This window comes from Seriola aureovittata, chromosome 21 (assembly GCF_021018895.1).
Source record: "Seriola aureovittata isolate HTS-2021-v1 ecotype China chromosome 21, ASM2101889v1, whole genome shotgun sequence".
NCBI lineage: Eukaryota > Metazoa > Chordata > Actinopteri > Carangiformes > Carangidae > Seriola > Seriola aureovittata.
Window position 1 is genome coordinate 3,317,984 of NC_079384.1, and position 12,328 is coordinate 3,330,311.

Genomic DNA, 12,328 nt, shown 5'->3' on the forward strand with positions numbered 1-12,328 from the left:
TTTATTACACTGTGTTCCCCCTCAAATAACCAAGGCACTGACTGCATAGATGATAGCTGTAGCTAGCTGGCAACATACACACCAACCATGTGTTGTGCATTTGTGCCGTGTGACTGACAGCTTAAAAGCTAGTAGGTTCTTTCTGCTATTCTCCTCCAGACTACTCAGTTGAAATTGTGAAATGTGCCTTTAAGCTGTGTTGCCTAGATACAAGAGTCATCAGACCACGTTAGATGAGCTGCGCACCTTGATAGGAGTGGACGCCCATTGATCAACTCCTATCTCTTTCTGCACCTCAGCTCAAGAGTAATGTTTAGGTTACATGTGGCCTCAGTAATGTTCATGTATGATCAGATAGAGCCGTCCAGCTGGGCCTCGTAAAGTTGAAGTGTAGGAAGTTTATAACGGCGAGTATTGTGGAAGTACCAGTGCTTGTGTGGACGTGAGTTTTCTGCCTTTATCTCCACACTTTAAATTGCTTCAACCAAGACACGTAAACCCAAACTATTACAATGGTAACACTAACAATGTCTTAATCATACAATTTCCAGAAGATGAACATCTGGTAAATCTGTTTATACTGCATGATGAACATTAATGCAGCTACAATTACATATATTTCGTCTTCAAAATGCCCAAGACTGGCTCCTCTGGATTACATCATTATGCCACATAACCACGTAAACACATAAACACAAATTACATGCATGTGTAATTTTACTGTGAATCTCTTGAGCGACCCTGGGTGTCTGCGTTATTGTTTCCAAAGGTCTCAGGTTTTGCCCATCCAGACGACAATCCAACCCTGGAGTTTTCTAACTAAAATGGAGCCAGCAGCGTTTCCAATAGTCTCCATTTTCAGTGCTAAAAAACGCCGGAGTAGTGTGGTGGACGGGAGGTGAAAATGTAGCAACAGAGATGAGATTTAAAATGAAAACATGGTAGTGTGGACGTAGCATCAGTAATGCCTTGAAGGAATTTCTTCAAATTCAAATTCAGTCAAAAGTCAAGGTCACATGAATTCATACACTAATTATGACACAGTTTAACTCAAATGTTTATAAGGATAAAATGAAGTGATGACATTTTATATCCAAAAGGTCAAAGGTCAACTTCACTGTGACATCATAATGTTCTGTAAAAACCCTTCTGGCCATTATTCAATGCTGTAATTCAGGAAGAAGAGACTGTGACTTTATTTATTAGCTGGTTGTTGAAGGAAAAAACCAGGAGGAAGTGATTCTAGTTTTTGATTTTAATATTTTTCAATGGAAATATGAGGAGCACAAGCAGAAAAGATCCTTTCCCATACAACTTTATTGATGCATTGTCCCTCGGTAGCCTGTATGTGCAGCGACACAAGGCCAAAGGCTTGTTTAGCTTGGATCAGCCCCCCCCCCCTGCAGCATATGATGTTTGATGACTGTACTTAGGATTGCTGCAGTTGTAGGTGACATTGACTGTGGTACTATCCATTTAAAATAATGGACACTGGAACACATGGGTCAGAGTTAGCTATGCGTGTTAGTGTCAGTGGGGTCGTTCTGTCAGTGTGTAATGTGTCTCAAGTCCCAGTGTTGCACATTTGTGGCACACGCCCTAGTTTGTGGCACACGCCCCCGTTGTAATGGAAATAGATGGCAAAAGGTTTGGAGAGAGAGAGAGAGAGAGAGCAGAGCACATTTCCTGCATACCTCTCTCTTACCCGTTCTCCCTGTGTTCTCCCTCCCACTTTGGGCTTCAGAGTGAGACTGCCTCACAAGCACTGTGCTCCTGTCTCTCTCTCTCTCCCCTCTCACTCTCTCTCCCCTCTCTACCTCTGCCAGTCTCTCTCTCTCTCTGTTACTCTCACTCAGTCAAAGGGGGGATTCTCCGTAACCAGCTGTAGCTTAATGTGTTCCTCTTCTCAACATGTTGTCATCATCATTTCATTGATCTTCTTTAAGGCTGTTAAAAGAGCACCTTCCTCTTGAATCTAGACACTTTGGAGAGGCTTATTTACTGTTGAGAGCCCACTCAACAATGGAGGGATTTCTGTTGTCGTGGATGACTCATTTAGGTTATTTTCCCTCTTCGACACTGCTGGATATAGATTTTTTTCCCTTTTGTTTCACGTGCATGTTTCACCTCTCAGATACTCTGTAGAATCTGTTGGGACTTTTATAGAGTGTGAAATATTTGCAGTAAGTGTGAGGTTTGGAGGAGCAAAGTGAGACAAAGCATGGCCGATGGAACAGCTGAGTGTTGAACCCTTCTGTCCAGGGAGGCACCCCAGGTAAGACTGTATACTGAATGTTTTTATTCTAATTCGCTTGCATGCCCAAGCAGATTTGTAATTGTCCGTAAAGATATATTTCCATGTATTGACTAAAGGCTGTCGTGTTTATCAGAGCATTGCAGCCAGGTCTATTAGTGGAGGCTGAAATATAGACTTCATCTCTGCCCCTGGTGTTTTGGGAACAGCTTAAGGAAGAATACTTTCTCAGTGATTTCTGTCTGAGGCTTGACAGCTTGGTATTAATTTGACTAAAAATGTTCTCTGTGTTCCTTCAACAGTCAACTCTGATACAGTTAGCTCTTTTTTTAACAACTTGCATCATTTTGCCTGTGAACTCTCAGAAAATGAAGATAACTCAATAATTATAACTCTTATTTCCATCAGAAATTCTTTCACTGTTAAGATTTCCTAATTTTTACCAGTATTAAGTAAATAAATTGAACCAAAATGCAACCTTCAGAATACTTTCTTCTTCTGTATTTTGCTGTTATTTTGTTTTATAAATGCTTTGGAAACGTATCTTTGAATCAGGCTGTGGCTGACTGTTCATGTTCAGTCCAAACCGATATGTCAAAAGCCATTTGACAAGCTTAGGTCAGACAAAGACACTGTTCCTAAACATCTTATTTCATTAACAGTTTGGTAAAACTTGCGTAGCCTGACAAGAACACACTGTTCTTCATGGTATTTTACTCTACATAAAACATTTGATTGAATTGGCATGAGCCAGGAAATATCAGAGCTGCCTTCTAAGGCATGAGTAAACTGAGGCATTTCATATTCCTCAATTTTAGTGAGCGAGTTGGTAGTTCTCCACTCCTGGAAACATGCAAAGGTACTTCAACTGAAAGATGGCAGATGTTATACTAGTAGAGTTCTTTCATAGAGGCTTCTTTAACAAATGGAGATTATAAATGAAATTAAACAAGCTAGTACACAGTAGCTTTGATTATAATATCTCACATTTTTTGTAAGAAAATAATAGTTCAAAGACCATTCCAAGTTAGATGACGAACGGATTAACAATTGTCATTTTTCTGTGAAGTTGCCACCCTCACCCTTTCCTTTCTGTTCTCATCCATCTAGAAATGACCACAGTGTCCATGGAGCCTATAGGAGTCCTTGTGGAGAAGGGTGCCAATGCCACTGACCCCCCTCTAAACTCCCATGAGGATGCAGCTGCCACCTTTACCATCAGCACCATCCTCTCCATCATGTGCCTGATTGGAGTCTCGGGAAACATTTACACCTTGGTGGTCATGTGCCATTCCATGAGGACTGTAGCTTCCATGTATATCTACATCATAAACCTAGCTTTGGCAGATCTACTGTATCTTCTCACGATCCCCTTCGTGGTCTGCACACACTTCTTGAAAGGATGGTATTTTGGCAACACAGGGTGTCGGATTCTTATTAGCATGGACTTCCTGACCATGCATGCCAGCATCTTCACGCTGACCATTATGAGCACTGAGCGCTACTTTGCAGTGCTCAAGCCACTCGAAACAGTCAAACGGTCTAAAAGTTACCGGAAGGCCATCGCTCTGCTGGCCTGGGCAGCTTCTCTCATCCTGGCCCTACCAATGATTGTGAGCATTCAGCTAATGACAGTGGGCAACAAAGCCATGTGTCAGCCCACCTTGTCCCCACTCTCTTACAAGATTTACATCTCTGTCCTGTTTTGCACTAGCATTGTCGCTCCAGGACTCATCATTGGCTATCTCTACACCCAGCTTGCACGGACTTATTGGGTTTCACAGACAGAGACTTTCAAACAGACCAGGAAACTTCCCAATCAAAAGGTAAGTGTATCACAAGACAGTGTATTTTATGAGAGTCATTAAGTTTTCCCTGCTCATTTCAAAGATTTTAAAACCTCTACTGTAAAAATAAAACTGTTTTCTGATGTGGCACCTCTATGGTTCGGATTTAGTTTAAGCACAGAAACAACTTCATCAGGATTAGAGAAAGAGTACAATTTGGGTACTGGGGAAATAATCATGGTCATGGTTAAAAAAAATCTTGAGGTGGGAAATTCTGAGTGGTCTACTGTATAAAAGTTTAAACTTTTGTTGGCCCATGCAACAACCGCAGTCTCTTCCATCTGACTTTAGAACTTCTGACATGTCTGCTAGAGGGAGGTCTGGGGCTCTGTCATTGGCTCTCATACTAGACATTGTCCTTCACGTCTTACCCAGTCTGCAACTGAAAATCCATCAGGTTGAACCTGGCATATAGGCTGGGAGTTTGAGATGGCTCTGATGTATAAACCAAGGCTGGTTATTCAGTTGTTATTCAGTTGTTATCATGGATAATGTACTAACTCCTGAGGGGGGGGGCTCCTCCGTCCCGTAGCTCTTAGACTGTGACATTGTTTCTCACACCTATTGCATGCACATGTTTGAGTGTAAGTTCGCCAACAACACCATCATCATGGCTGAGAAACAGTTGCTATTTAAGTGTATGAGCGGTGGAGCATCACTTTGGCTCTCTGCTGAAAGGGTTCCATTATCAGTCCTCTCCCTGCTGCTTTAGGTTTTCTATTTTCCATTCCTCTCTTGCTCTCTCCTCATGCAATTTGCTTCATAGCAGGGTTTAAGACGGGTCCACTTTGTCTTATCAGAGTGATTAACAATGTTCCCAACATTATCCCGCAGTTGCATTACTTGCTCTTCATAGGGATTACTTTAACTTTCGAGCAAAACAGAATGTAGACTGTCCAACTTTGTGTTTTGCTGCTACTATTTCTCAGTATACCCGACCACATTTATAAGTCGATATGACCTGATGCTATCACAACCACTGCAGGTAACAGATTAAAAACAGTGTCAAAATTACATATGTTGTTAACTAGCTCACAACTAGCTTAACTAGTTTACTGTGTGTTGCAGGAGTACATAGCTTTACTCTTTATGTCATATTGTAAAACTGGTCTAAAGGAAATCTGTGTTTTATGGTTCCTCTCTTTGGTCTTATGTCCCAAAGGTGCTCTACCTGATCTTCACCATTGTGCTCCTCTTCTGGGCATGTTTCTTGCCATTCTGGATCTGGCAGCTGCTGGGTCAGTTCCACCCTTCACTGTCCCTCTCCACCAAAGCTAAGCGCATCATCAACTACCTGACCACATGTCTGACCTACTCCAACAGCTGTATCAACCCTTTCCTCTACACATTGCTCACCAAAAACTACAAGGAGTACATGAGGAAGCACAAGCGCTCCTGGACAGCTGGCAGCTACTTCAGTAGAAGGAGTCGTTTTCAGCACTCACCTCGCAGGTCACCATCGTCCAGCAGTCAGCAGTGTACTGAGAGCTTCATGCTCACACACACAGCCTCCCTGCGGGCTCATAACAGCAGTCTGTGAGGTAGGAGCAGCTTTCTTTCACTAACATTTGTGATTTTGTTGCTGATGAGAAAACTATGACAACCTCTGAAGTACACTCGAAGACTGTCCCGAAACAAAACCTAGCACTGCACTGTGTTCCAGCTGTTTTTTTTCCATCTTCTACCACCAATTATGCACCAGTAGCCTGGGAGCCAGGGATGCTTTAGACTTGGCAGCTGTGTTGGAGTTTTCTATCAGAGCAAAGCTTGGTTGTGATCGGCTATGTCATTACAGATGGCATTGATTTCTGGCCCTCTGAAAACATGTCTGTTTAGGATTCCTACTTCCTGGTATGCAGTGTAAATACACCCATATGGGAACTCTGCCTCTTAATATTTATGTAAGGAACTGGGTGGCAAGAATAAATATTTGTTTGCATGGGAAATCCAGAACTTTTTTTTATACCACTGAGTTTCAGAGAACTATCTACTTTTCAAAAGAAACAACAGATGAATAAATCAAAGTCTATATGATTGGCTCATATATAATATATGAGCCAATCATACAGTTCCACCAATTTGTGCATAGAAAAGAAAAACTCTATGTATTCATTAAGTTCATTAGTCTGAAAAATGGTTTCATGCTGGCTGTATATTGCTACCTGGCACTATACTGCTGTGATGACCATATATTGCATTGTGTAATCTAATCCAAGTCCAGAGGGTTAGTCCACTAGCTTCTTCTTTGAAGACTAGTCAGTAGAACAGTAGGTAGACCTGAGGGCTGTACAGCTGTAGCTCATTACCATTAATTAAGTGGCAAAACACCAAAAACAGAATCTTGGCAGTTGTCTGATGGTTTTCTTGAAAAATAAAAACCACTCTGTATATTTTAATGTTCAAGAGACTGTTTTCCTTTTTTAGTTTTGTTCATAAGAAACCAACAATATAGCAGATTGAGGGAATCACCTCCTCTCAATTAAAGAGACGAAGCTACCATGTGCCTTGATACTTGTGGCAACTGAGTTTTTGAAACTGACCAGTTACACTTTTAAGTGCGTCATAGCATAATTTTAAGCTTGTCACAATAAAAGCTTTGTACTTTTGAGTTTCAGGGTGATGAAGCTCTCTGTCCTTAGTTCTTCTTAATGTTACACATATAAAACAGACGGTTGAGGTTGAGGGTTAAGCGCTGGGCGAGGGGCGAAGGGTGGGGTTGTGTTACAGGAAACGTGCACACACACACACTAACATAGTTATATAAATGTCATGCCATGAAAAAAAGCTGAGATGCAACACACAATTTTTTTGTTGCTCTCCTGATGATAACAGCTGAGAAATTAATAACTACATAAATACTATATGAATGTGGATCCAGACTGACACAGCAGGATATTATAACTGAGTGTTTACCTTTTTCCACATGCGCTCTCCAATGAAACCAGACTATTTTCTGTACAATAACATCACTTTTCATTTCAATTCATCCCACTAGAGAGTACAAAGTAAGGAAAAATTCAATATTTACAATCCCGTTCATAACTTCACACTCAGCTAATGTATTGCTAATACTTTACCTTTGATTGCTTGGAGGTGTGTGCACACTGCCTGCAGAGACAGAAACAGTGAGTCATATATTACCACTCTCTGCCTTGGAATACAATGTGCTGAGTGACACCGGCCATAATTCACAAGGGCAGAGAATATGGAGACACACACACATACACAGTCCCCAATACACTCAGTCCAATACTGTGTGTGTGCTTTAATGACAACCTGTAATTTAAAGTGTTGGACAGTGATTCATTATGTTGGACTTTAAAAAGAACAAACATCAGAGCAGCTCTTTAAACCTGTGGTTTCCAAAACTGGGCCTTCAACAAAAACAGTAACAGTAATAAACAGAACAACACTGTTATCCCCTGTGTTGCTGGAGTATCTGAAAAACTTAGGAGGCTCTTTAACAAACACAGAATCCCTGTGCACTTCAAGCCCAGTAATTGTCTGAGACAGAAGCTGGTCCACACTAAGGACCAAACACCCAGGAATAACCAGCGCAGTGTAGTCAGGGACACACAGACCTGAACACTGGGAAAACAAAACAACCACTTCACAAGTGCAGAGTCAAGTCCTGAGGTCAGGACTCAGCAGTCCACCTAAAGGTCAAGGGACTCTCACCTGAGGAGATTTTAGTCGCTGAAGACCGATGGTTTGGAAAAAGGAGTAAAAGAAGACATCTACATCATCATCATCACACGTAGACCACCTCCAAACAGAGGAGGTGGTCTACAACACCACTTATCAGCCACTTACAATGCAGTCCTGAGATCCCTCCCCAGGCAGCTTGACACTCATTCAGACCATGACTCATGACTCCCTCACTACTCATACAGGGGTGGACAGTAACAAAGTACATTTACTTGAGCACTATACTTTTGTACATACATTTTTGGAGTATCTGTATGTTACTTGAGTTTTCTTTATTTTGTAAACTTCTTACTTCTACTCCACAACACTTAAAAGACAAATATTGTACTTTTGACTCCACTACATTGCTATGAAGAACTCTTACTTTGAAGAAGAGCTTTTAGTCAGTGAATTTATTTTATATTTTTTTGGAAAATGTGATAGACCATACACTGTGTTCATCACAGAAGAAAAAAGCCACAGCCAACTCATATACACTCATCATGTCTTTTAGATAAAAATGAGGCAGAAGATTAAAAATTTTCCTGCTCAAAGCTTGCTCTTCTACAGCTCAGAGGAGACAAAACAGTGATTCTCATTTGAGTCTCACTTTAGTTTCTATTTTGTCTGATTCTCCAAAACTTCCCTAGGAGAAATAGGTGAGGCACAACAACTTGACACTTACCCTGCTAAAATAGATAGTGTTTTTAATGGCTTCTTTTATTCTCCTTTGTAAATATATGTAATGGGAAAGTGGTCTCAGACTTTTTGACACCACTGTATATAAACTAATATTTTGTCCACCCCATGAATTTGATTTGACATTATATTAGGAACACTTTGACCATTTAATAAACCAACACTTTTCAAACAGATTCAGTAAATACCAAACATTATAATCCTCATTAAGGAGGGTGCATTGCAGGCCTGTTCCATTATACTGCATTAGTTTTATCAAGGTGCCCCATATGAATTAAAAATAATAATAATCAAGGACACTTAAAAATCAAGCTAAAACAAATCAGCCCTTTATTAAATGTTAACCCAATATAAAGCAATGCTTCATAAACTACATTCATTTTGAACAGAATGGCAATGGGATCATAAACCTGACAATAATTGTGACATTGGTGATCTCTTCAGAAATAAGTGACATGTGATTCATGTGATGACCTTAGTTTTCTCAACTGATGTCCATCCATCCACTGTACCACAGCACATGTTGTAAGCTGCAAGAATAAAAGAAAGCACAAATTACAAATGAATTCTTACATACAACAGCGTTGTGCCCAATGGAAACTATTTACTACATTTTTACCAGGGAAACAGTCAATGTCCAGTCTTTACACTGTGCTTCTATCTTGGTGTTGTAGAGGTTTTAACAGCTTAAATTAAAGAGTTAGGGTTTTTAAGACCATTTTAAGGTCATCATGATAATGTGATGTAATTTAAGAACATATTTAAAACAAAAGAAAAGAAAAAAAGAACTGTGCACTAAAATAATTCAGTTACCATCTTTGTCATCTCTGGGTGAGCCAGGGTCTGGTTCTTGTTTGATGGGTTGCACACTCTGAGCATGCCTGTTTTATAATTTCCTGCTGGCTACTCCATTTTGTAAAATTACATAAAAGTAGAAGTTTTTTTTTAATTTTATTTTTTTTTTAAATTGTTCTAAGGTCTAAATTGCTCACTACAATGAAACAGCTATTATGGGGTCTAAGATGAGTATACATGACTACAATTAGGCTCATTGGATCCACAGGAGTCTCAGCTTTCCAGTCATACCCACTTTATGTAACTCCAGGACTGTGTAAGGTCACAGTATACAGAAATAATCTAATATACCATTATAGGAGATGTCAAAGGACCTACTTCAAAATAGCTATGCCATGTTTTCCATCTCCAAAATTTTGCCTAACTTTGGAACATTATGTAACCAACATGCCAAAAATATAGCATGGCAGGCTTTGTACAAATGGATTCCTTAGATCGTCTTGTTTCATATGATAACAATAATTTCATTCTAGCTAGATGATTGACAGAATTTTGGCAGAGATCGCAGGCGTCCTCACAGGATTTATGAAGTCAACCTCTTAAAACCCATGGGAAAGCTGACACACTGTCTTTCAGAAGGTGCAGCTGTCTCAGCCTTTAAGCTACAGCTCTAACATAAGGTGATTCTCCCCTGATTAGACCTTGCTGCACTAACAGTTAACTACTGTTAGCTCACAGCCACATGTGGTCCGAGCTTGAGGCTTGCTAACATCACTGTTTTTGACATATATACAGACCATATTTAACAAAAAAGTATCAGAACCAACATAAATATTTCTCTTCTGAGTGTTACAGTATTTTACCGGATGTAGCTTACCTTCTTTAACGAGCTCCCGTGGCGCTTCACTCCTTCTTTCCTGCATTCCTCCTGCCTGCTGCGGCGCTCCCTGTTCTTCTTACCTCAAGTTCGCATGTTGCACTCTTCAGAAAACTGTCAGAAAACAAATCAACAATAATCACGAGAGTGAAGTTTTCTCAGTGAACGTTTATTCCGAACAATAACAGGAACTACCGCAGCAGGTTTCGCCTAGGTAACGTGGGCGGAGACAAAAACAATCGATCGCCGACTAGCAGATGAAGACCACTTTGTAGATCATTGATAAAACTGTTGTGGCTTAATTTTTTTTATCAATAACAATGAAATAATGGAATTAATTAAATACAAATTAAATAGCATTTTAGCATTTTAACAGTTTTAAGAGAACATGAGCTCTTACTGTCATTAAATCATTTTTAAACACAGCTTGAGTTGATTCTCATGACCATACACATCTTTTTAAATTTATCAGAGAATTTTAAATCTTACAAAAATGAATTGTGTGGATAATAACATTTCAAAAAGATATTAGACATACAGTTGATGTGTAGTATACACATACACATACACCTTAGCCAAATACATTTAAACCCAGTTTTGCACAATTCCTGTTAGAACTGAAGAAGCTTTTAAAGGGTTAGAGGTGAGACATCTTCAAGAACCTGAAGTCCAGTTACTTTCATGCAGAGAAAAGTACACGTACAGTAATGTTACATAATTACTTTTTAATGGAGTATATTTGTTAGGTAAATGATTACATTTTAAATGTATTTTTATAAATGACATTGATCTCATATAAACCAAATATGACTGCAGACACACACGCACACACACACACACACACACACACACAGAGGCCATGTTATTTACAGCTCAGGCACTAGTCTGAAGGTTGTCAGCCTAATCACAGTCTGACCTAATGAGCTTTGATTTAAACCAACCAGGAAACAGCAAACTGCTGTTTTAATTTACCAACAAGCTTTTAATTATAATGACATAGAAACACTTTGTGCCTGTGATTTTACAGCTATCACAGACTTGGCAGTGCCCCAGCTGGAAATCCTCTCATTTACTTTTATAGCGAGAGACATCAGAGGAAAAACAATGGAGCAATAATATCACACAGAGAGTGGATTCATTTGATATGGCCCTGCTGTGGAATTACAGCCACTGAGGTTAAATCACCTGGTAAACAGCAGGACAGATTACACTGGATTATTTGCTCTTTGTCTGCAAGGAAAAAACATGTATTATCTCTGTGTTAGATAAATATTTAATTACCTAATAAAAATATACAAATCCAGCCAAAATCTTCTCTATTACACACTGACATTTTATGCATCATTGGATAGCCACAGCTTCCCCTCCCTTTTTCATAGGCTGCTTGGCTCTGTTCACTTTTGGTGACTGGAAACTGGTGCATGCAGAGGTTGGCTCACTCACAGCTATTAAAAAGTAAATGGGTCATGAAAATGGAATCATATTTTATTTTCAGTCTCCTCATTTAAAATGACTTACGCGTTGATTTCTTTTAATTGGTTTAGACTTTCAAAGGTGGATTTTTGTAAAGAGCCCCTTGAGAATGCACGAGCACTAACTAATATGGTGGTGTGCTGCATTGTACAGTGACCAATAAGTGTTTCCTCAATAAAGAGCTGCAGGCTGCACTCCTGAGTCTTCAGGGTGACCACTGCCTGGCAGCATATGTGGCTAATGCATGCTGATAGCATCGCATGTTTACTGAACAACATGCCAGACAAGGAAGCAGCCAGCGGATGCAGGAAATGGTAGGAACAAGACATTTTAGCAGTTACAGTGGAAAACACGTAATGCATAGCCTGGTTTTATAAGGCTGTGGTTTAATATTCATTGCAGCAGCAAGGGCACGTGGAATATCTCCTTCATAGAGATTAATTATTCCATACTTATAAAGGATGAATATTCCCCACATACCCTGAAATGTGCTGTTAAAGAGATTGACAAGGATAAGAGGGGATGAAGGCACTGAATCATACGCTTTTGTATTTCTTGTTACAGTAATCTACATAAAAATGAGCTCATAAGAACTGTGTCTGGATAAAAAGAAAAAACACCCTAGCTTTGGTTCTTATGGTAACACACAGAGATCTATAACACTTATATATATGGTCATGAATAACCCTACTTTAT

At 39.7% G+C, this 12,328-nt stretch overlaps 1 protein-coding gene across 1 annotated transcript in view; it reads left to right on the top strand.

Moving 5' to 3' along the window:
- Positions 1–1,703: 1,703 nt before the first annotated feature.
- Positions 1,704–12,328, top strand: part of LOC130161846 (urotensin-2 receptor) — a 34,442-nt gene continuing 23,817 nt past the window's right edge. The window contains exons 1-3 of the mRNA XM_056365165.1: positions 1,704–2,275; positions 3,365–4,080; positions 5,264–5,642. Coding sequence (XP_056221140.1) covers positions 3,367–4,080; positions 5,264–5,641 — 1,092 coding nt within the window. The 5' untranslated portion in view covers positions 1,704–2,275; positions 3,365–3,366 and the 3' untranslated portion in view covers position 5,642. The remainder of the gene's footprint in view (positions 2,276–3,364; positions 4,081–5,263; positions 5,643–12,328) is intronic.